Here is a 26,647-nt window from a genome sequence, read left to right as displayed (position 1 = left end):
TGAAGGTTTGGGTTCAAGATGAACCCACCTCCTCTCACGGACACACTGAATCTACAGCTACATACAAAATAATATCCTCTGAAAGAAACCCCAAAACTAGCTGAGTGACTCCTACACATCGGGCAAAGAAGAAAACCCCACATCAAAATGGGTGGAAGCGGCTAAGACACAATCTTACCATGAACCCGCCCCCAGTTCAGTGACACACAAAAAGAGGGGAACTCACAACCTTGAGCGTCTCCATGAGGAGTGACAGGTTCAAACCCCACATCTGGCACCACAACTTTTAAGACCTGCACCTGAGAGATGAACCCACAAAACATCTAGCTTTGAAAGCCAAGAGGGCTTGCATCCACTACAAGACAAGGCTATAGCAAACTGAGCATTGTCCTTAGAGGGCTCCCAGGGACTCATCTGGCTACCCACCTGGGGACCAGTGCAGAGTCAGCCCACTGAAACACATCCAGTCTTTCTGTGAAAGAGGCTTATTTGCCTATTTTAAACCATCACCTTATGGGGCAGGCATCTACTTTAACATACATGCAGGAGGCTACTGAAATACTCTGCAAAGATGAAGGCTGGCAAGTGCCATCTTTGTGCTGTCCCTCTGCCTTGATCCAAATCTCTGGTATCTCCCAAAAAGGAGCTTGTGTACATGTATGGTGTCCCATTTTTGTGGCTACTGCCCAGGGAACACCCCTTGATCTCCTGGCTCTGGTGGCCAGCAGGGTTTATGTTTATGCGTCCCACAAGATAGTAACAGAAAAAGAGTTCTTAACTACCTATACACCCCAGGGCACAGCAGCAGAGAGCCAGCAGACTGAAACACCTTCTTTCTGGGAAAGAGGCCTGTAAGCTTATCTTCATAGCTGCAACCTGGGTGGCAGGCTTCTAAGTAAACACACATCTAGCGACCAACTATAATCCTCTCCAGAGACCAAAAGACTGCCTGGCACCATCTTCCTGCTCTCCCTCTGCCCACTCCAAAAGTAGTAAAAATAACTATGACTACAATAATGTGTTAATGGATACACAAGATAAAAATATGTAAACTGTGATATCAGAAACAAAGTGTGGGTGGGGAGTAAAAATGTAGAGCTTCAGAAAGCATTTGAACTGGAGCTGCTATCAAATCAACTGTTGTATCTCCAAAACGTCTTAAGTAAGTCTCATGGTAGACACAAAGCAAAAACCTAGCGTAGATACACAAAAGAGAAAAAGAAAGGAATCCAAGCATAGCAAGACAGAAAATTGTCAAATCACAAAGGGAGAGCAAGACAAAAATAAATGAACCAAGGAACAATGACAGAAAACAGAGAAATGGCAATAAGTATATATCTATCAATACTTACTTTAAATGTAAAAGGACTAAATTCTCCAATCAAAAGACAGAGTGACAATGGAGTTTTCAAAAAATAACAAGACCCATCTATATGTTGCCTACAAGAGACTCACTTCAGATGTAAGGACGCACACAGACTGAAAGTGAAAGGATGAAAAAAGATACTCCATGCAAATGGAACCCAAAAAGAAAGCTAGGGTAACTATACTTTTATCAGACAAAATAGACTTTAAGTGACAAAGAGGTCATTACATAATAATAAAAGGGTCAATCCAACAAGAATATATAACATTTGTAAATACTTATGCACCCCATACAGGAGCACCTAAATATACAAAGCAAATATTAACAGATCTAAAGGGAGAAATAGATGTCAATATAGTAATAGTAGGGGACTTTAATACCCCACATTCACCAATGAATAAATAATATCCAAAATATAAAAAAACTCATAAAACTCAATAACAAGAAAACAACTCAATGTAAAAATGGGCAGAGGAATGAAGAGACAATTTTCCAAAGATGACATACAGATGGCCAACAGGTATGTGAAAATCTACTCAACATCACTAATCATCAGGGAAATGAAAAATTAAAACCACAGTGAGATATCACCTCACACCTGTTAGAATAGCTATTATCAAAAAGGCAAGCAATTGCAAGAGTTGGTAAGGATGTAGAGAAAAGGGAATACTTTTGAACTTTAAGACCCCACATTCACCAATGGTGGGAATATAAATTGATGCAGCCAATATAGAAAACAGTATGGTAGTTCCTCAAAAAGTTAAAAACAGAAATACTGTATGATCCAGCTATTCCAGTTCTGGGTAATTATCCAAAAGAACCAAAAATACTAACTTGAAGAGTTATCTGCACTCCCATGTTCACTGAAGCATTATTTGCAACAGCCAAAACATGGAAACAACCTAAGTGTCCATCAGTGGATGAATGGATAAAGTAAATGTGGTATGTATATATACAGTGGAATATTATTCAGCCATAAAAAAGAAGGAACTCCTGGCACTTACAACAGCATGGATGGACCTTAAGGGCATTATGCTCAGTGAAATAAGCCAGATAGAGGAAGACAAATACTGTATTATCTCACTTATGTGGAATCTAAAACAAACACTGTCACAGGTACAGAGAACAGATTGGTGGTTGCCAGCAGCAAGGGTGGGGGTGAAATGAGTGAAGGGGATCAAAAGGTACACATCTCCAGTTGTAAAATAAATAAGTCCTGGGGATGTATGGTACAGCATTGTGACTATAGTTAATACTGTATTATATACTTGAAAGTTGCTAAGAGAATAAATCTTAAAAGTTCTCATTACAAGAAAAGAAAAATGTGTATGTATGGTGATGGATGTTAGACTTATTGTGATCATTTTGTAATATATACATATATGGAATCACTATGCTGTACACCTGAAATTAATATAACATTATATGTCAGTTATATCTCAATTAAAAAGGATATGGGGATGGGATCAAGATGTTAGAGGAGTAGGACATGGAGCTCACCTTCCACAAAAACATTAACAATTGTTCTACAAATAGAAGGATTAACACAGAACACTGGCAGAAGATCTCAGACTTCTTGCCCAAAAGGGCAAGGAAACCTCCATGTAACAAGGTGGGACAAAAGGAAAAAGGAAAAGAAAGGAATTGGGATGGGGCCTGCACCCCAGGGAAGGAGCTGTGAGGAAGGAAAGGTTCCCACACCCTGGGAAGCCCCCTCAGTGGAGGGGGAGATCAGCCTGGATGGAGGGGGAGCTTCAGAGCCTTGGAGTAGAGCGCAGAAACCGGTTTGTGGACGGCAAAACAGAAAGTAACTTGCACAGAAGGTCAGCACTGCCATCTTGCACTCCTCAGGATGAGACACTCATCTGTTGCTGCAGGTGGGGGCTGGGTGCTAAAGTTCAGGCTTCAGAGGCCAGACCCAGGGGAAGGACTGGGGTTGGCTGTGCAGAGACAGCCTGAAGAGGCTGGACTATGGCAACTGAGAGTGTACACAGAAGAAGACTGGGCACACCAGAGAGGCAAGCTGCCATTATTGGAGGGGGTGCACAAGGAGAGGGGGAAGGACCACCATAAGAGGTTCTTTCCCTACAAGCATTCTCAGGCAACAGGACACTGCCAAAAGGAGCAGGGCGTAAGTCACTGCCACCGCTACAAGACCCGTGAGCAGGTGCCAAGAACTGCCCTCCTGTCCCAGGAGTGTGCAGACTGCAGCTACCCCTTGGAAACCCACAAGCAGACATCAAGCCGTGCCCCTGCTGTCCCAGAAGTGCACTGGCCACAGCTGCCACTATGAGACATGTGAGCAGGTGCCAAGCACTGCCCTCCCATCCTGGGAGTGTATGGACCACAGCCACCCCTAGGATATCCACAAGCAGGTGCCAAGCCCTGCCCCTGCTGTCCCGGGAGTACACTGGCCACAGCTGCCACTATGAGACCTTCAAGCAGGCACCAAGTGCTGCCGCCACCATCCTAGGACCGCACAAGGGCCACCACACCTGCACACCCCATATCAAGTGGATAACGGCCAGCGCACACTGATGAAAGAGGCAGCAAGCATCCAAACTAAAAGCAGCCCCTTGATTCTGGATAAGATGGCGGAGTAGAAGGACTTGAGCTCACCTCCTCTCCTGAAAGCACCAAAATCACAACTAACTACTGAACAACAATCAACAGAAAAGACTGCAACCCACCAACAAAAGATATTGTACATTCAAAGACAAAAAAAATTCACAACAAGACCATAGGAGTGGTGCTTTCATGACATAATCAAATCCCATACCCACTGGGTGGGCAACTCACAAACTGGAAAATAATTATATCACAAAGATTTTCCCACAAGAGAGTTCTGAGCCCCACGTCAGGCTCCCTAGCCTGAGGGTCTGGCATTGGGAGGAGGAAACCCCCCCAGAGCAGTTGGCTTTGAAGGACAGTGGGGCTTGAGTACAGGAGCTTCACAGGACTGGGGCAAACAGAGACTGTACTCTTGGAGGGCATTCACAAGGGTTCAAATACACTGGGACCCAACACAAAGCAGTAACTCCATAGGATCCTGGGCTGGACCTACCTGCGGGTCTTGGAGGATCTCCTGAGAAGGTAGGAGTTGGCAAATGCTAACAGCCAGAAAAGGAGAAATCAACAGTAATACAATAATAGTGGGGGACTTTAACACCCCACTTACATCAATGGATAGATCATCCAGACAGAAAATCAATAAGGAAACACAGACCTTAAATGACACATTAGACCAGATGCACTTAATTGATATTTACAGAAGATTCCATCCAAAAACAGCAGAATACACTTTCTTCTCAAGTGCACATGGAACATTCTTCAGGACAGATCACATCTTGGGACACAAAACAAGCCTCAGTAAATTTAAGAAAATTGAAATCACAGCACGCATGTTTTCTGACCCCAGTGCTATGAGATGAGAAATCAATTACAGGAAAAAAAAAAAAAAAACTGTAAAAAACACAAACACGTAGAGGCTAAACAATATGTTACTAAACAACCAATGGATCACTGAAGAAATCAAAGAGGAAATCAAAAAATATCTAGAGTCAAAGGACAATGAAAACATGATGATCTAAAACCTATGGGACACAGCAAAAGCAGTTCTAAGAGGGAAGTTTATAGCAATGCAATCTTACCTTAGGAAACAAGAAAAAGCTCAAATAAAAAACCTAAGATTGCACCTAAAACAACCAGAGAAAGAAGAACAAACAAAACCCAAAGTTAGTAAAAGGAAAGAAATCATAAAGATCAGAGCAGAAATAAATGAAATAGAGATGAAGAAAACAATAGAAAAGATCAATGAAACTAAAAGCTGGTTCTAGATAGATTTAATTGATATTTATAGGACATTCCATCCAAAAACAGCAGATTACACTTTCTTCTCAAGTGCGCATGGAACATTCTCCAGGATAGAGCACATCTTGGGTCAAAAATCAAGCCTCAGTAAATTTCAGAAAATTGAAATCATATCAAGCATCTTTTCTGACCACAATGCTAAGAGATTAGAAATCAATTACAGGGAAAAACATGGAAAAACACTAGCACAGAGGCTAAACCATACGTCACTAAATAACCAAGAGATCACTGAAGAAATCAAAGAGGAAATCAGAAAATACGTAGAGACAACTGACAACAAAAACCCAATGATCCAAAATCTATGGGATGCAGCAAAAGCAGTTCTAAGAGGGAAGTTTATAGCAATACAAGCCTACCTCAAGAAACAAGAAAAATCTCCAATAAACAATCTAACCGTACACCTAAAGGAACTAGAGAAAGAAGAACAAACAAAACCCAAAGCTAGTAGAAGGAAAGAAATCATAAAGATCAGAGCAGAAATAAATGAAATCGAAACAAAGAAAACAATAGCAAAGATGAATAAAACTAAAAGCTGATTCTTTGAAAAGATAAACAAAATTTATAAACCATTAGCTAGACTCATCAAGAAAAAGGAGAGGACTCAAATCAATAAAATTAGAAATGAAAAAGGAAAAGTAACAACCGACACTGCAGAAATACAAAGCATCCTAAGAGACTACTACAAGCAACTCTATGCCAATAAAATGGACAACCTGGAAGAAATGGACAAATTCTCAGAAAGGTACAACCTTCCAAGACTGAGCCAGGAAGAAATAGAAAATATGAACCGACCAATCACAAGTCATGAAATTGAAACTGTGATTTAAAATCTTCCAACAAACAAAAGTCCAGGACCAGATGGCTTCACAGGTGAATTCTATCAAACATTTAGAGAAGAGCTAACACCCATCCTTCTCAAACTCTTCCAAAACACTGCGGAGGAAGGAACACTCCCAAATTCATTCTATGAGGCCACCATCACCCAGATACCAAAACCAGACAACGATACTACAAAAAAAGAAAATTACAGACCAATATCACTGATGAATATAGATGCAGAAATCCTCAACAAAATACTAGCAAACAGAATCCAACAGCACATTAAAAGGATCATACACCATGATCAAGTGGGGTTTATCCCAGGAATGCAGGATTCTTCAATATAGGCAAATCAATCAATGTGATACACCATATTAACAAATGGAAGAAGAAAAATCATATGATCATCTCAATAGATGCAGAAAAAGCTTTTGACAAAATTCAACACCCATTTATGATAAAAACCCTCCAGAAAGTGGGCATAGAGGGAACCTACCTCAACATAATAAAGGCCATATATGACAAACCCACAGCAAATATCATTCTCAATGGTGAAAAACTGAAAGCATTTCCTCTAACATCAGGAACGAGACAAGGATGTCCACTTTCACCACTCTTATTCAACATAGTTTTGGAAGTCCTAGCCACAGCAATCAGAGAAAAAGAAATAAAAGGAATCCAAATTGGAAAAGAAGAAGTAAAACCATCACTTTTTGCAGATGACATGATACTATACATAGAGAATCCTAAAAATTCCACCAGAAAACTACTAGAGCTAATCAATGAATTTGGTAAAGTTGCAGGATACAAAATTAATGCACAGAAATCTCTTGCATTCCTATACACTAATGATGAAAAATCTGAAAGAGAAATTAAGGAAACACTCCCATTTACCATTGCAACAAAAAAAAAATAAAATACCTAGGAATAAAGCTACCTAGGGAGACAAAAGACCTGTATGCAGAAAACTATAAGACACTGATGAAAGAAATTAAAGATGATACCAACAGATGGAGAGATATACCATGTTCTTGGATTGGAAGAATCAATATTGTGAAAATGACTATACTACCCAAAGCAATCTACAGATTCAATGCAATCCCTATCAAATTACCAATGGCATTTTTTACAGAACTGGAACAAATCATCTTAAAATTTGTATGGAGACACAAAAGACCACGAATAGCCAAAGCAGTCTTGAAAGAAAAAAACGGAGCTGGAGGAATCAGACTCCCTGACTTCAGACTATACTGTATAGTATACAAAGCTTTGTATACAAAGCTACAGTAATCAAGACAATATGGTACTGGCACAAAAAGAGAAACATAGATCAATGGAACAAGATAAAAAGCCCAGAGATAAACCCATGCACCTATGGTCAACTAATCTATGACAAAGGAGGCAAAGATATATAATGGAGAAAAGACAGTCTCTTCAATAAGTCGTGCTGGGAAAACTGGAGAGCTACATGTAAAAGAATGAAATTGGAACACTTCCTAACACCATACACAAAAATAAACTCAAAATGGATTCAAGACCTAAATGTAAGACAGGACACTATAAAACTCTTAGAGAAAAACAGGAAGAACACTCTGACATAAATCACAGCAAGATCTTTTTTGATCCACCTCCTAGAGTAATGGAAATAAAAACAAAAATAAACAAATGGGACCTAATGAAACTTCAAAGCTTTTGCACAGCAAAGGGAACCATAAACAAGATGAAAAGACAACCCTCAGAATGGGAGAAAATATTTGCAAATGAATCAACGGACAAAGGATTTATCTCCAAAATATATAAACAGCTCATGCAGCTCAATATTAAAGACAGAAACAACCCAATCCAAAAATGGGCAGAAGACCTAAATAGACATTTCTCCAAAGCAGACAGACAGATGGCCGAGAAGCACATGAAAAGCTGCTCAACATCACTAATTACTAGAGAAATGCAAATCTAAACTACAATGACGTATCACCTCACACCAGTTAGAATGGGCATCATCAGAAAATCTACAAACAACAAATGCTGGAGAGGGTGTGGAGAAAAGGGAACCCTCTTGCACTGTTGGTGCGAATGTAAATTGATACAGCCACTATGGAGAACAGTATGGAGTTTCCTTAAAAAACTAAAAATAGAATTACCATATGATCCAGCAATCCCACTACTGGGCATATACCCAGAGAAAACCATAACTCAAAAAGACACATGCACCCCAATGTTCATTGCAGCACTATTTACAATAGCCAGGTCATGGAAGCAACCTAAATGCCCATAGACAGATGAATGGATAAAGAATTTGCGGTACATATATACAATGGAATATTACTCAGCCATAAAAAGGAACGAAATTGAGTCATTTGTAGAGACGTGGATGGAACTAAAGACTGTCATACAGAGTGAAGTAAGTCAGAAAGAGAAAAACAAATATCGTATATTAACACATGTATGTGGAACCTAGAAAAATGGTACAGATGAACTGGTTTGCAGGGCAGAAGTTGAGACACAGATGTAGAGAACAAACGTATGGACACCAAGGGTGGAAAACCGCAGTGGGGTGGGGATGGTGGTGTGCTGAATTGGGCGATTGGGATTGACATGTATACACTGATGTGTATAAAACTGATGACTAATGAGAACCTGCAGTATAAAAAAGGAAACAATAGAAACAACTAATACTAAACTTTCTTTGGGTTATTTGTATGGAAATATATTAATATAAATGTTTCAGACATTACATGAAATTTCTAAAAATCTTATATGTTCTGGTATAATGTTATAAGTCATAATTCTAGTTATTACTTTAAAATGTATATCTCAGAAATAACTAAATTTCCTCATCAATTGCATTATTATGAAGTTTCATCAAATCTTTAACCATGGTCATTTTTAAGTCTTTTGTCATTTACAGACAGTTGTGGGTGTACTCTGATGTTTTGGAAATATGTTCCTATAAAAGGGTTTCATCTTCAAGGAATTCATGGAAGAGACTGACAGGTTTCTGGTAACTGACTATACTGCTGAACTGAATGAATAAGCATTTTCAGAACTCTAATGGAAAACTGATGAATTCATAAAAGTGCTAACAAAAGATCAAGATAAAAAAATTAATACCTGGGACTGAGTGAAATGATGAGGATTATAATTTTTGTGACTTTGTTTGAATAAAAAAAAAAATCCGGGGCTTCCCTGGTGGCGCAGTGGTTGAGAGTCCGCCTGCCGATGCAGGGGACACAGGTTCGTGCCCCGGTCCGGGAGGATCCCACATACCGCAGAGCGGCTGGGCCCGTGAGCCATGGCCGCTGAGCCTGCGCGTCCGGAGCCTGCGCTCCGCAATGGGAGAGGCCACGGCAGTGAGAGGCCCGCATACCACCAAAAAAAAAAAAAAAAAAAAAAATCCCACAAGGACTCAGAGGCAAAAAATATACAAATCAGTTTTCACTGCAAAGTAAAGGAGCTGTTACAGTGGAGGATTACTGGACTGAATGTCAATATTATGACATAGTATGAGTGTGTTTCGTGTTTGGTAATTGCAATCACTGTTGCTTCTGTTGTGGTCATCCATTTACAATGCTTGGTGTCCGTTTATCTCCTGTAAAAATAAAATACAGTGTGTTTGTGTGTGTGTGTGTGTGTGTGTGTGTGTGTGTGAAAAAAAAAATGAAGCAGGGGATTAGGTTAACTCTTGGGACTGGGATGAATAACTAATCTAAAACTTACTGAGGGTAAAGCAGCTCTGAAAGAGAAAATATTGTGTTTCTATATGAACCTTTTGAATTTGAAGTACTTGAGGGATACTTAGGTAGAAATGTATAGCAGGGCATTGGTTTCAAGTTTCTGAAACTCAGAAACAAGCTGTTGGCCAAAAATACACATTTGGGAGTCACTGATTTTATTTGAAGTTATAGGTTTAGGTGAGGTTACCTAAATGTCATAAATATTATGATTTTATCATGATATTTTAAAGTTAACTCCCTAAATGGACAAAGTACTCTATTAAAATAATAATTAAGCAAATGCCCTGCATATTTGCCTTATAATAAATTACAGAATAATTATGTATATTTTTTATAATGTAAGTGCTTTCAGCATCATAGTGCTATTGGTTAATTTGGTCATTCCCCAAGTATTAAAAAGACTCCAAATTTAGAAACTAAGAAAAAATTGTAGAATGATAGTGCCTTATTAAGAAGTTTTATGTATACCAAACCTTTGGATGCCCACTGTACTCTAAGCTTTTTGAAATCCAATCAATCAAATCAATGTGTCTGAATTCTTCTAGCACAGAGTCTGGTACATAGTAGAAACCCAATAAATATCTGTTAAATGTGTGACAAAAACCGTGTAGCAGTTGAACGAGACTAGAGATTAAATACATACAGAAAATTTTAAAAATAAATTTAAAAAAAATAAAAGCTGGTTCTTTGAAAAGATAAACAAAATTTATAAACTTTTAGCCAGACTCATCAAGAAAGACAGGGAGAGGACTCAAATCAATAAAATTAGAAATGAAACAGAAGAAGTTACAACTGACACCACAGAAATACAAAGGATCATAAGAGACTACTACAACTATAAATACAACTGTATGCCAATAAAGTGGACAACCCAGAAGAAATGGATAAATTCCTAGAAATGTAGAACCTTCCAAGACTGAACCAGGAAGAAATAGAAAATATGAACAGATCAATCACAAGTACTGAAATTGAAACTGTGATTTTAAAACTTCCAACAAACAAAAGTCCAGGACCAGATGGCTTCACAGGTGAATTCTATCAAACATTTAGAGAAGAGTTAACACCTATCCTTCTGAAACTCTTCCAAAAATTCCAAAGGGAGCAACACTCCCAAACTCATTCTATGAGGTGACCATCACCCTGATACCAAAACCAGACAAAGATACTACAAAAAAAGAAAATTACACGCCAGCATCACTGATGAACACAGACACAAAGATACTCAACAAAGTACTAGCCAACTAAATCCCCAAATACATTAAAAGCATCATACACCATGATCAAGTGGAATTTATCCCAGAGATGCAAGCATTCTTCAATATCCATAAATCATTCAGTGTGATACACCATGTTAACAAACTGAAGAATAAAAACTATGATCATCTCAATAGATGCAGAAAAAGCTTTTGACAAAATTCAACACCCATTTATAATTTTAAAAAAACTCTCCAGAAAGTGAGCATAGAGGGAACTTACCTCAACACACTAAAGGCCATATATGACAAACCCACAGCTAACATCATTCTCAACAGTGAAAAACTGAAAGAATTCCCTCTAAGATCTGGAACAAGGCAAGGATATCCACTCTCACCACTTTTATTCAACATAGTTTTGGAAGTCCTAGCCACAGCAATCAGAGAATTAAAAAAGAAATAAAAGGAATCCAAATTTCAAAAGAAGTAAAACTGTCATTGTTTGCAGATGACATGATACTATATATAGAAAATCCTAAAGATGCTACCAGAAAACTACTAGAGCTCATAAATGAATTTGGTAAAGTTGCAGGATACAAAATTAATACACAGAAATCTCTTGCATTTGTATACACTGACAATGAAAGAGCAGAAAGAGAAATTAAGGAAATAATCCCATTTACCACTGCATCAAAAATAATAAAATACCTAGGAATAAACCTACCTAAGGAGGCAAAACACCTGTACTCTGAAAACTATAGGACTCTGATGAAAGAAATCAAAGATGACACAAACAGATAGAAAGATATACCATGTTCTTGGGTTGGAAAAATTAATATTGTCAAATGGCTATACCACCTAAGGTAATCTACAGATTCAATGCAATCCCTATCAAATTACCAATGGCATTTTTCACAGAACAAGAACAAAGAAATTGTAAATTTGTATGGAAACACAAAAGATGCCAAATAGCCAAAGCAATCTTGAGAACGAAAAACAGAGCTGGAGGAATCAGGCTCCCTGACTTTGGACTATACTACAAAGTGACAGTCATCAAAAAAGTACAGTACTGGCACAAAAACAGAAATATAAATCAATGGAACAGGATAGAAAACCCAGAAATAAACCCATGCACCTATGGTCAATTAATCTATGACAAAGGAGGCAAGAATATACAATGGAGAAAAGACAGTCTCTTCAATAAGTGGTTCTGGGAAAACTGGACAGCTACATGTAAAAGAATGAAATTAGAACATTCTCTAATGGGACTTCCCTGGTGGCGCAGTGGTTAAGAATCTGCCTGCCAATGCAGGGGATATGGGTTCGAGCCTTGGTCTGGGAAGACCCCACATGCCGCAGAGCAACAAAGCTCATGCGCCACAACTACTGAGCCTGAGTCTAGAGCCCTCAAGCCACAACTACTGAAGCCCATGCACCTAGAGCCCTTGCTCCACAATGAAAAGTAGCCCCCCTTCGCCACAACTAGAGAAAGGTCACACGGCAATGAAGACCCGATGCAGCCAAAAATTTAAAATTTTTAAAAATTTAAAAAGGAGGGTGGGACGGTAGGAGATGCAAGAGGGAAGAGACATGGGGATATATGTATATGTATAGCTGATTCAATTTGTTATAAAGCAGAAACTAACACACCATTGTAAAGCAATTATACTCCAATAAAGATGTTAAAATAAATAAATAATTTTAAAAAGAAAAAAATAACATTCTCTAACACCATATGCAAAAATAGACTCAAAATGGATCAAAGACCTAAATGTAAGGGTGGACACTATAAAACTCTTAGATGAAAACATAGGCAGAACACTCTTTGACATAAATCGCAGCAATAACTTTTTTGATCCACCTCCTAAAGTAATGAAATAAAAAAAAATAATAAACAAACGTGGACCTAATTAAACTTAAAATCTTTTGTACAGCAAAGGAAACCATAAACAAAAAGACAACCCACAGAATGGGAGAAAATAATGTACAAACGAAGCAACCAACAAGGGATTAATCTCCAAAATACACAAACAGCTCATGCAACTCTATGTCAAGAAAACTAACAACCCATTCGAAAGATGGGCAGCAGATCTAGTGGGGGTGGAGGTGCCACACTGCGCTGCACACAGGATCTTAGTTCCCCAACCAGGGATCGAACCCGTGCCCCCTGCACTGGAAGTGCAGAGTCCTAACCACTGGACCGCCAGGGAAGTCCCAGGCAGAAGATTTAAATAGAAATTTCTCTAAAGAAGACAGCCAGATGGCCAAAAAGCACATGAAAAGATGCTCAACATCACTAATTATTAGAGAAATGCAAATCAAAACTACAATGAGGCATCACCTCATACTGGTCAGAATGGCCATCATCAAAAAGTCTACAAACAATAAATACTCGAGGAGGTGTGGAGAAAAAGGGAACACTCCTGCACTGTTGGTGGGAATGTAAATTGGTGCAGCCACTGTGGAAAACAGTATGGAGGTTCCTCAATAAACTAAAAATAGAATTACCATATAATCTAGCAATGTCACTCCCAGGCATATATCAAGGCAAAACTATAATTCAAAAAGATACATGCACCCCTATGTTCATAGCAGCACTGTTCACAATAGGCAAGACATGGAAATAGCCTAAATGACCATCAACAGATGAATGGATAAAGAAGATGTGGTACATGTATACAATGGAATACTACTCAGCCATAAAAAAGAATGAAGTGATGCCATTTGCAGCAACATGGATGCAACTAGAGACTATCATACTAAGTGAAGTAAGTCAGAAAGAGAAAGACAAATATCATATGATATCACTTATATGTGGAATCTAAAATATGACACAAATGAACCTATCTATGAAACAGAAACAGAATCAGGGACATAGAGAACAGACTGGTGGTTGCCTAGAGGGAGGGGGTGGGAGAGGGATGGATTGGGAGTTTGGGATTAGCAGCTGCAAGCTTGTATATATAGAATGATTAAACAATGAGGTCCTACTGTAGAGCACAGGGAACTATATTCAATATCCTGTGATAAACCATAATGGCAAAGAATATGGAAAAGAACATATACATATGTATAACTGAGTCACTTTGCTGTACAGCAGTAATTAACACAACACTGTAAATCAACTATACTTCAATTAATAAATAGATAAATTGGTACAGCCACTATGGAGAACAGTATGGAGGTTCCTTAAAAAACTAAAAAAACTACCATATGATCCAGCAATCCCACTCCTGTGCATGTATCCAGAGAAAAGCATAATTTGAAAAGATACACGCACCCCTGGGGCTTCCCTGGTGGCACAGTGGTTATGAATCCGCCTGCCAATGCAGGGGACACGGGTTTGAGCCCTGGTCCGGGAAGATCCCACATGCCACAGAGCAACTAAGCCCATGAGCCACAACTACTGAGCCTGCGCTCTAGAGCCTGCGAGCCACAACTACTGAAGCCTGGACACCTAGAGCTCATGCTCTGCCACAAGAGAAGCCACCGCAATGAGAAGCCCGCACACTGCAATGAAGAGTAGCCCCCACTCGCCGCAACTACAGAAAGCCCACATGCAGCAACAAAGACACAACTCAGCCAAAAATCAATTAATTAATTTTTTTTTAAAAGAAAAGATACTTGCACCCCAGTGTTCATTGCAGCACTTTTTACAATAGCCAAGACATAAAAGCAACCTAAATGTCCACAGGCAGAGGAATGGATAAGGAAGATGTGGTACATACAGACAATGGAATATTACTCAGCCATAAAAGAGAATGAAATAATGCCATATGCAGCAACATGGATGGACCTAGTGATTATCATACTAAGTGAAGTAATTCAGACAGAGAATGACAAATATCATATGATATTACTCATATGTGGAATCTAATTTTTTTTAAATGATACAAATGAACTCATTTACAAAACTGACTCACAGATTTTGAAAACAAACTTATGGTTACCAAAGGGGAAACGGGGAAGGGATAAATCAGGAGCTCGGGATTAACAAAAACACACTACTATATATAAAATAGATAACCAATAAGGACCTACTGTATGGCAAAGGGAAATCTACTCAGTATTCTATAACAACCTATATGGGAAAAGAATCTGGAAAAGAATGAGTGTATGTATATGTATAACTGAATCACTTTGCTGTACACCTGAAACACAACACTGTAAATCAACTATACTTCAGTAAAATTTAAAAATTAATTAAAATAAAAATAGATCTCTTTAAAGTGCAAAGAATCACCCTATCAATAATGTTACCATAAATATCATGCTAACAATTGAATTCCAAAAAAGTATTTTATATCTATTAAAAAAATAAAAAGTATATAACTATGATCATATTTGAGTAAAATGTACATGCATATTTATATGTACATATGCTTAGATATATTGCAAGGGCTTCATTAAAATATTTATATTTGTTATCTCCAGTAAAATATTAGGGTAGTAAAGTTTTTTTTCTAGTTTTTAATTTTTGTGTTTTCAGTGTGGAAGAAGAAAATATCACGTGGTCAAAATTGCCTTTGGAAATCTCTTAAATCACTGAAAATACAATAAACACAAATGTATTTATGAACCACACTTGACATTGACAAAAATTTTCTCCTTGACCAAACCCTAGCCAGGCTTTTCTAAGCTGCTTCTCACCTAGGCCTCAATCTTGGTATATAAAGATTTGAACAAAGACTAACAGTTTCTAACAGCTCAAAGCTACACCCCTCGGATGATCCTAGCTCTCTTAAAAGTGCCTCCCTGAACATACTCGAGACTTCCAAAAAATTTACTGTTTGTTCCAATCGATACCTGGAGATAGGGCTCCCGTCTGGGTTTCACACGGACCAACCCCTCTTAGCACTTTTTGCCGATTTTTCACTTCCCTTTCTCTATTGAGACCTTCCTTGTCTTATTCCCTCTTCTCCCTTTAAAAAGCCCAGTCACCTCGGTACAAATCAAAGTTGAATTCAGTTCCCACCGGTCTCTTTTTCCCTACTGCAATAATTACTCATCAAAATCTGTCCCTACCACTTTAACTAGTGTCTGACTTTATCTTGGACAACATAGTTTCTCAGTAAGTTTACTGCTTACTAGAAATCACTAATGAAACTATGAAATGGATAGATTTTTTTATTCCCATTAACTGGTGAAGTTCTGTGATTCATCTTATGCCTTGATTCATTGTTTCCTTGCTTCTGGGGAAGGTCAGGCATTCAACAGGACAACAAAATCATTGTTCAGCTGTGACAATTCAATGAGGGTTTTTTTGAAACCCTTGAAAAGTAAAGGTTTGTCTTTCATCCTTGTCTAGTATTTGTTTTTCCCCTGGGCAGAAAGTAAAATTTTTTATGTAGTATTTCCCTCTATAAGAGAAATGGTTTTCCAGAATTCTGAAGTCTCCCTTTTCATTTGAGTACATGGCGATGTGAAATTAGAGTCTTATGAGAAGCTTGTGCCCCCTTGCCCTCTCCCAATCCCCTGCCAATTCACTCTTCAGCAACCGGAGTGCTCTTGGTAAACTGCAAAACTGATCATGAGGCTGCTTAAAACCCTTCAATTACTTCCCACTCCTCCTAAGAAAAAAAATCCAAAGCATGCCTGCAAAGCACACTCTCTCCCTGTACTTCTCTGCACTTTGCTCATCACAGCCATTTTCTATTCCGAGAACACACCACGTTCTTCCCATCCCTAGGACTTTGGACCAGATGTCATCCCACCTGAAATGCTGTTACCCTTTACAAGTTGTCAGCTTCTTATACTTCAGGTCTCAACTCCAAAGTCACCTACCCAGAGAGGCCTTGCCTCTTTTTATAATTTTTTTTAAATTGAAGTACAGTTGACGTACTTTATTACATAAGTTACATACAGGTGTACAAGACAGTGATTCACAATTTTTAAAGGCTACTCTCCATTTTATAGTTACTATAAAATATTGGCTATGTGAAGCCTTGTCTTTTAAAAAGGCCTGTCTCGGGCTTCCCTGGTGGCGCAGTGGTTGAGAGTCCGCCTGCCGATGCAGGGGACACGGGTTCGTGCCCTGGTCCGGGAGGATCCCACATGCCGCAGAGCGGCAGGGCCTGCGCGTCCAGAGCCTGTGCTCTGCAACGGGAGAGGCCACAGCAGTGAGAGGCCCGCGTACCGCAAAAAAAATAAATAAATAAATAAAAATAAATAAATAAAAAGAAAAAGGTCTGTCCCTCATGGAATGTATGGATTTTAATTCAATTTATCTTTCAGTAGAGGAATTTTGAGCCAAAAGAGGGGGTGAGGGGGAAGGTCTGTCATCCCTTTCACTCATTATCATTGCCTCCCAACATACTTTCAAGTTGAGTGCTTTACAGGTATGCAAATAATTAAGCTATGCAAATAATTAATTTGAATCATCTTAATTTTGTGCATATTTGTAAAGTCCTCAACTTGAAAGTAAGCCTCTTGAGAGCAGGAATCTTGTTGTGGTGTGCTGCGAAATGTTTAACAGGCTTTCCAGAAACAGTCCTGATGGTAGCATTTGCCTGTGACCATGGGATAAAAAAACACCACGGTGCTAATTTCAAGCTACAACGTGACATCAACTAGCTTGCAAAGTAATTTCCTGAAAATTTAACAATCAGCTTTCACAAGCCAGTGCAGGCCAGTTCTAGCACACCACTGGACCCTGGTCTGGCTTATTTACTGCTGTAAATAAAGAGAACAATGTCAGGCACAGAGTAAGCGTGCAATAAATGCTGGTTGGATGTTGAATTGGGATAAATTCTTCTTTTTTTTTTTTTTTGGCCGTGCCTCGCGGCATGCAAGGTCTTAGTTCCCCGGCCGGGGGTCAAACCCCCGGCCCCTGCAGTGGAAGCGTGGAATTCCCTTATAAATTCTTGCTTCTACTCTATCAAATATAGATTGTCGCTTATGGAGTCCTTTTTGGCATTCTAACTGCCAAACTGTGAAAGAGGCAGTTTGTAGAATTTGTAGAGAATTACCCTGAAAACAACTTGTCGAATGAGTCACCAAAATAAGTTCCTAAATGAAGGACAAAAGAAAGAGGAGGAGAAAGGGAAGGGGAGTGGGAAGGGAAAGAAGAGGAGGAGGAAGAAGAATTAAGTGAAAGTCAAGTCAATTTCCTTGTTGATGGCCACACCTCTCATTGGTCCCCAGACCAACAGCATCAGATTCACTCTGGATTCCTGCTAAAACTGTAGGTGATGGTCCCATATACAGAATCAGAATCTCTGGGTGAAGTCCAGGAACCTTCACGGTATCAAGTTACCCTAGTAACTCTGATATGCACTGAGGCTTGAGAACCGCGTCCAAGGGTACACTGACTGATCAGCTCATGAGAATGTCACCAAGCTCTCACTGCCTACCCGGAGCAGCCGGCCCCACTCCAAACCCAGACAAATATTCTACGAGCAAACACAAAGCTTCCCAGATTCTACCTTCCCATCCTAAACCTGGTGAGGAAAGCAAAACATTCCAATTGCATAGTGATTGAAATAACTCAACTGGACTTAAATATTTCTCAGTAACAGAAATGCTCTTATTTGAATATTTAGCACTCGGCCTTGATGCTATTTATCGTTATGGTTATTCGCTAACACTTACTGAGGGCTTACCATGTGTCAGATGTTGGGCTCGGTGCTTTGTATGTATTAATCTCATTTAATACTGAGAAGAAACCTACGTAGTGGGTGCTATTGTTTATCTTCATTTTATAGATGAGGTGGGCATAGAAAGTTGGGTGATGTCACTGTGAAGAGTTGAGAACTCCCCGATGCTATAAGCAGAACAAAGCCCTGTGCCCCAGGAGACCTGGTCCTAGTTGAGATATTTCTTGGTCCACAAAGTCGCCAAAAGCAGGGTGGCCTCAAAGACAAATGCCCACAAATACCCAGAGAAAATGTTCCAAGTGGTTGAGTACCCAGAGACTCTATTCCTAATTAAAGCTTGGAAAATAAACTCTACCTCAGTCTGATCATCCAGAAATAGGATCAATATTTTACTGCTGCCTCTCACCATTATGTTCTTTTCTGAACATGCTGAAATAATAAGTGCAAAAGAACTGTGAAAAGCAAAACTGCAAGACCAAAACTGCCCTCGTTTTTAATTAAGTAGGCAAAATATTCCCAAAATAGTTTTAATAAGGGTGGTAGCAAAATCCCATTAAATTATAAGAAATACACATTACAGAACTGTTTAGCCCACGTCAACCCCCTTTCTCTGAAAACTGCCCCTCCCTGGTTACATTCATCCATAAGCCTGACTCTTGGCCACAACTGATTTAGCTCAACTATGAACAACTGACCAGGCCTGGCCAGTGAGATGCCAGAGAGAACATCCTTCTGGGATGCAGAGAGTACTTTGGTGTCTTCTGGTGCCTGGCTCTAAGGATAGATGTTTGGGATCTGTGGGGCGGCCATGTCCGTGGACAAGTATAGCACACTGGTCTTGAGGGAGTACAGCCTGAATGCTCAGTGACCCTGAATGCTCAGTGACCCTGGGCCCCAGATAGATGTGAGGAGGACAGAGAGCCTGGGTCCCTGACAGCCCTCACTGCCTGGATCGGGCCCACCCAGGACCCAGCCTCACTCTTGTCTTTGGCTGCAGCCAGCTCAGGTGGATATCCATTTCTCGTGGCCAAAAGAGAATGATCAGGGCAGAGGGGCAAGCTGTTTGGCCCTCTGAGGAACCATGACCATGTGGGTCACCACATCTGCCTCTGTTTCTCTCCTGAAACAGGGCCCATCCAATGGTCCAGATCACCCCTGGATCTTCTCCCAGCCTGTGCCTGGTTCGTCCAAATGCGGGACTTAACCTGCCCAGGGCCACATCCTTGCACCCTGGTTCAGCCTCCCTGTACTTCTGTGCTGTTTATCAATTGCACCCTTGACAGTGTCAGGGTTGGAGCTCACTGTCGTTCAGCCACTCCAGCTCCTCGTGTCATCCATGTCTTTTGCACCCTCCCCCAACGATGTCCAGCATGCCATCTAAACCCTGCATGCAATGCAATACATGCCATTGACTGGAAGACTGGAAGCATTAATTTAGCCTCTTTTCCCAGCCAAATTAACCAGACAATAGGAAAACAACACCTCAAGGAAACTCAAGTAAACAAATCCTTGGTTAAACCCTTAACCTGAAGGGAGCCAGGTCCCTCTTTCTCCACCTCCCTTAGACATACCCTCCCTGCAGAGACCCCTGGGCTGTACCTGGGATATAAATGGCGCCAGCATCACACCAATGCGACACAGGGAGCCACTGGTCCCCACCCCCAAAGCGCGCATCTCTGTGGGGTAGACCTGGAGTGGAGGAGAGTAGAAAGCATCAGTTAGCTTAAACCCCTTTCCCAAGTCCTCTGTCCTTCCCTCTACAGGTCAGGCCTTGGTATATAGAAAAGGCCAAATATTCTATATGGATATATAGGATATAGAAGATGTTCATTTTCTCAGGTATACAACTTTGAATTTTAACAATATCAGAAAATAAACACTTAGAAATTATCCTTTAAGTGAGCAAATTCCAAAATAATGTGTTTAATATTCCAAACGTAATTTTAGAAAGGTACTTGCAATCAGACAGAAGATTTCCACTTTAGAGCTATAAACGTATAAAGGTGGTTCTACTGAATGGAAAGAAAATACTCCCCAAATAATAACAATCCAACCAAACCTTTAATACAGATACAGTGAAAAGAATTGACGAGAGTGCCACATACATGCTACACCATTCACCATGTTTGTGTTGTAAGATCTTTTGGTGCAGTCTACTTTCTTGCTGCAACTTTCTTGCATTTATAGTAAAACCTCATTAATCTGTACTTCACTGATTCAGAGTTCTCAATAAATAAGCAAACAATATTTAATAAAGAAGCTTTTAGGGAGAATATATGAAAGAATGCTTCTTTTAATTTTAGAAAATTTTCTCTTAACGCTATACTCATCAGTTTTCATCAATTCACTGAAGCAAAGCACATGGCCTCTTTACTTGGCCACATCGTGTTAGCCACCACCTGCCAAATGCAAAAAACAAGACGCTTTCCTGCCCTGCGGGGCACTGCTCTATTTATAAGAATGTCTGGGGGGTGGAGTGCCTTTTCACAGAGACTTTCTTCTTCTAGAAAATGAGGCTGATGGCTATTGAAAGCAATGGATTCAGATACATACAGATGCTCTTTGCTCTAATATCAATTTTTTTTGTTCATTTTTGACAATTCTAGGAGATGAAATAATAGAAGACAAGCAACTTCAGGTACACATTTTTTTTTTAAGCAATAAGTATCAGGGAAAAAATACTTAGGAACAACCCTTTAAATGAACACATCCCCAAATATGTTAAATTGAATATTCCAAATATAATTTTAGAGGCACACCGCAATACACAGACTTTTTTTTTTTTTTGTGGTACGCGGGCCTCTCACTGTTGTGGCCCCTCCCGTTGCGGAGCACAGGCTCCGGACGCGCAGGCTCAGCGGCCATGGCTCACGGGCCCAGCCACTCCGCGGCACGTGGGATCTTCCCGGACCGGGGCATGAACCTGTGTCCCCTGCATCGGCAGGCGGACTCTCAACCACTGCGCCACCAGGGAAGCCCCACATAGACATTTTTAAGTTCACAAATTCACAGTAATTTTAGAAGATTGTTAATGGAACTAAATGAAATACTACATATATGTCAAATGTGTCATAATTTCCTATTTTTATCTATGTGACGGGAAAAGAATCTTTTTCTCGGTGGTTTTGATATGTCATCTGTATTCTAAACAGACTTCTACGTTTCCCAAGATGAAGATGAATGCAGCTTCAGCAGTCCCTATAGCACCCCTTTCTCCGGCTCAACGAAAGGCAAAACTAGTTAAAATACTAAGTTTCCTACTCAGATATTGTTTATTTCTAAGAATATTTGCTCTTTAAAGTGGTGGTTTCTGAGAAGCTCCTCAGAAGTAGATGTATTAAGTAGATATAGTAATTCAATAAGTTAAGAATAAATTACTATTATCTTCAAATTTAAGCTACCTACAACAAACAACAGAGTGGGATGTGATCTTTCACAAGAATAAAGGTGAAAAATACATTCTAATTTTAAAAAGGGAGAAATAGGGTGTTTTACATTTTATCAGCAACATGCAGGTACCGGGCCCTATCCCTATTTCTTTGGGAAGCATGGTATGAGGGCAAGAATTGTTTTTTACGTGGATGCAGTTTAGTGAGAAAGGGAGGTGGTCCTATCTTTCTTCTCAGAGACTGGCTTTCACTAGACCCCATGGGGCAGGAGAAAGGCCACATCAAATAAACCTTCTGGTGTCATTTTAATAGGATGTTTTTAGCAAATCATCAAAAGTCAACAGAAGCCAGGGACGCGTGATCTATAGACAAACACCTGCTCTAAGTAGCTCACCTCGCACACCTTGACGTAACCAACCCCTTCCCCAAGACTAACCTCAGCGGTGTAAACATAGATGGTGTTGAAGTCGGACGCCACCAAAGCCCTCAGCATGAAGAGGAAGTCGATGAGGCCGGCACTAGGGAACCAGAAGCGAGACGTTACCAAAGGCAACACGGAGGGCCTTCCGGAGCCCCGATCCCAGTACATTACAGACGCCGACACACATCCCTGAAGACCAGGTCCCTCCTCTGAGGCTCTGAGTTGCACGTCCCCCACCCAAAACAGAGAGCCACCCAATAGAGAGATACTTACAAGCAATTTCACCAATGGTGCTGATAATCATGGTCTGGTGGTGGGAAAGGGCAAACACCTGGCAGTGGCAGGGCCTCGGGCTCTCCTCCAAGACCCCTACGGTCACCACTGCCTCAGACTCCGACCGCGAGCCACAGACCAGGTCCCGCTCCAGCAGCTCCGCACTGGCCAGGATGACCCCGTAGTAGGCGAAAGAGATGCCCAGCCTGGAAGCAGGCAAAGATGGACATTAGGAAAGGCTGTCACCAGGCCTGAAGGAGGGGTAGCACCGTGAGAGGTGGGGAGAAGTGGGGAGAGCTTCTCAGGTGGGAGGCACGGTGTAGGGAGGGGAGGGGAGTGGAAAGTAGGGACACATTTCAAGGGGATACTAGGGGGTGGTCTTCAGCGGAGGCTGTACGGTGGGAAATGGATTTGCAAGAAAAAGCAGGATGAACTAGATGGGGGAGGACCCCTCAGGCCAGGACGAAGTTTTGTAAGAGGCAAAACAGAACTAACACTGCCTTGAAACTGTCTCCCTCATTCTACAGCTCATGTACTGTAGCCCTGACCATAAAGAGTTCAATATTAGAGAAACGCTGCTTGTGTCCAAACAGCTCATTAAGTTCCCTGAAGAAAGTTCCCATCCCAGGTGGTCCCGGGTTAGTTATGGCTACTACTGGTAGATAAGCTCGTTTTCAGCTAGCAAATCAGCAGAGATTAAGTGTGGTAAAGTAAAAATAACTGCTAACGACTTGAACTTTTGCAGGAGCCTCGTGGTGCAGCCTTGTGAGCAAGCAAAAACAGAGAAATGTTATGCTTCCCTTGAAGGCCAGGTGGCTCCAGGAAGTCTGAAACCTACCTTTACCCTTTAATCTTGAACTCTCCTGCTTCCCCTTTTCCCTTAGCATAAAAGCAGCCTGAATTCTCTTCCAAGTTAAGATGGTTCTTTAAGAGTTTAGTCCACCATCTTCTCCGGCTGCTGGCTTTCCGGATAAAGTCGATGTTACCCGGCAGGCTTCCTTCATTCCTTCCTTGTCTGTGAAGCCAGCAACAGCAGGTTGCATCCTTCTCATGCGCTGAAGCGCTCCTACCTCGCCTCTCACGCTTTCTCTTCTGCTGCATCTCTGATTCCAGCTGGAGAAATTTCTCTCCTTTTAAAGACTCAAGCGATAATATTGAGCCCACCTGCCTACTCTCCCTATTTTAAGGCTAGTAACCTTAATTACATCTACAGTCCCTTCACATTTACATCCAAATTAGTGTTTAATTGAACCCCCAGGTGTTGGAACTCTTTGGCATCATCTTTAGAATTCTGCCTTTCAGACGCCATGAAGCTATGGAAGGTTTCTGCTTTTGCTTGATGTTTTCTTACTATCTTTTTTTCTGTCTATTCTTTAATAGATATTTTTATTGAGATATAAACATAACGTATAGAAAAGTTCCTATATCGAAGTCAAGAAAAAGAATATCAGGGGAATTCGCTGGCGGTCCAGTGGTTAAGACCCTGTGCTTTCAATACCGAGGGCCCGGGTTCGATCCCGGGTCAGGGAACTAAGATCCCACAAGCTGCGTGGCCAAAAAATAGAAAAAGAATATCAGCCTCCAGAAACCCCCCTCATGCCTCTCTCATTTTTATAGAAATGGTTGTAAAAGCCACGTGTAAAACACAGATGGGGACAATCAAGGAAAATCACATATGATCCGCGTAGTGGACGATATTAAAGTGATGATTGTTAATCTCGTTGGTGTGATTTTAGGATTGGAATCATCTAAGAAAATGTCCTCAAGTAGCTGAGACTCTTCATGAAGTATCTGGGGATGAAATGGCATGAAGTCTAGGGCCTGCTTGAAAAGACTTCAGAACAGAAAAAAACAGCTGAAGTAAATATGGGTAGATATCAGTGATGGTCAGATCTGGGCAATGAATAAATCAGGGTTCATCATGGTATCCTCCCTACTTTCATGTGCATTTTAAAATTCTCATAATGAAATATTTAAGAGGAAGACAATAATCACAATATTTCTCCTTGTTATTAAGGTAGCTGTAATATTTTTTTGGTTTAATTTCCAAATATGAAGTGTATTTTTTTTTCGGCCACACCATGCAGCTTGTGGGATCTCAGTTCCCCAACCAGGGATTGAACCCAGGCCCTCGGCAGTGCAAGCATCGAGTCCTAACCACTAGTCCACCGGGGCATTTCCCAAATATTAAGAGTATTTTAAAAATTAAGGAGTCTCAAGAGGAGACCCAACCTATTTTTAGTGATTATATCTGGGAAAGGCTGACAGACAACCACTTTCCTGAATTCAAACATTATAGATTAGCTGCTACTGTCTTGAATCTTTATATAAATGGAACCACATAATATGTATTCTGTATGTCTGACTGTCTTTGCTCATTATTACATTTGTAAGATTCAGCCACGTTGAGCGCAGAGCACCAGTTTTCTCATTTTTATTTTTATTTATTTATTTATTTTTTTTTTTGCGGTACGCGGGCCTCTCACTGTTGTGGCCTCTCCCGTTGCGGAGCACAGGCTCCGGACGCACAGGCTCAGCGGCCATGGCTCACGGGCTTAGTTGCTCCGCGGCATGTGGGATCTTCCCGGACCAGGGCACGAACCCGTGTCTCCTGCATCGGCAGGCGGATTCTCAACCACTGCGCCACCAGGGAAGCCCCTCATTTTTATTATTGTGTAATATTCTATTTTATGAATATAACAGAATCTGTCCATTATACCTGTTGATGGGCATGTGGGTTGTTTGTAGTTGGAGCTGTTACAAATAATATAATGCTATTTTATTTTACTATGCATTTCTGTTGGGTATAAATCTAGGAGTAGAATTGCTGAGCCATAGGCTAGGCATACTTCCAACTGTAATAGAAACCTCTAAACAGTTTTCCAAAGTGGTTGTACTAATTTGAATGCCAATCAGGAGTGCAGGAAAATTCCAGCTACTTTATATCCTTCCCAACATGGTCAGTCTTTTTTTTTTTTTTTTTTTTTTTTTTTTTTTTTTTTTCGGTATGCGGGCCTCTCACTGTTGTGGCCTCTCCCATTGCGGAGCACAGGCTCCGGATGCGCAGGCCCAGCGGCCATGGCTCACGGGCCCAGTTGCTCCGCGGCATGTGGGATCCTCCCGGACCAGGGCACGAACCCGTGTCTCCTGCATTGGCAGGCGGATTCTCAACCACTGCGCCACCAGGGAAGCCCGGTCAGTCTTTTTAATTTCATTTTTTTTTTTTTTTTAAAGTTATCTTTTCAAACTTTATTTTAAAATTTATTTTTGGCTGTGTTGGGTCTTCGTTGCTGCATGCGGGCTTTCCCTAGTTGCAGTGAGTGGGGGCTACTCTTCACTGCAGAACACAGGCTCTAGGTATGCAGGTTTCAGGAGTTGTCGCATGCAGGCTCAGTAGTTGTGGCGCACGGGCTTAGTTGCTCCACGGCACGTGGGATCTTCCCGGACCAGGGAGAAGACCCATGTCCCCTGCATTGGCGGGCAGATTCTTAACCACTGCACCCCCAGGGAAGTCCCCAGTCTTCTTAATTTTAGCCATGTGGGTGGGTTTGTAATGGTGTCTCATTTGGTTTTAATTTGCATTTCCCTGGTGACTTTAAGGTTGAACATGTTTTCATATGTTTATTTGGTACACATTTTTGGTCAAGTGCCTGTTCAAGTCTTTTGCTTATTTCTCTACTGGGTTGTGTATGTTTTTCTTGTCGAAAAAAAATTATATAATAGAAATATATATTAATAATATGGAGAACATGTATATATAATTTGTTGGACACATATATTAGAAATTTCTTCTCTCAGTTGGTGGCTTACCTTTCAGGCTATTCATGATTTCTCAGGACACAGAGTTCCTAATTTAATGTAGGCAAACTCATCAATCTTTTCCTTTAGAGTTAGCACTTTTTTTGTCCTGTTTAGAAAATCTTTGCTTACTCAAGGTCATGGCTGTATAGACAGGACCACTGAGTCTATTCCTTTGAATTTGATTAT

The 26,647-nt window shown here is 40.5% G+C and overlaps 1 protein-coding gene across 1 annotated transcript in view; it reads right to left on the bottom strand.

Annotated features, from left to right (window-relative positions):
• SVOPL (SVOP like) overlaps positions 1-26,647 on the bottom strand; it is a 66,146-nt gene that overhangs the window by 16,728 nt on the left and 22,771 nt on the right. The window contains 3 exon segments of the mRNA XM_067041825.1: positions 20,177-20,266; positions 22,403-22,484; positions 22,540-22,866. Coding sequence (XP_066897926.1) covers positions 20,177-20,266; positions 22,403-22,484; positions 22,540-22,866 — 499 coding nt within the window.

The sequence above is a fragment of the Kogia breviceps genome, chromosome 9 (genome assembly GCF_026419965.1).
Source record: "Kogia breviceps isolate mKogBre1 chromosome 9, mKogBre1 haplotype 1, whole genome shotgun sequence".
NCBI lineage: Eukaryota > Metazoa > Chordata > Mammalia > Artiodactyla > Physeteridae > Kogia > Kogia breviceps.
Note: the sequence above shows the minus strand (reverse complement) of the source record. Positions and strands in the feature narration are given on the sequence as shown.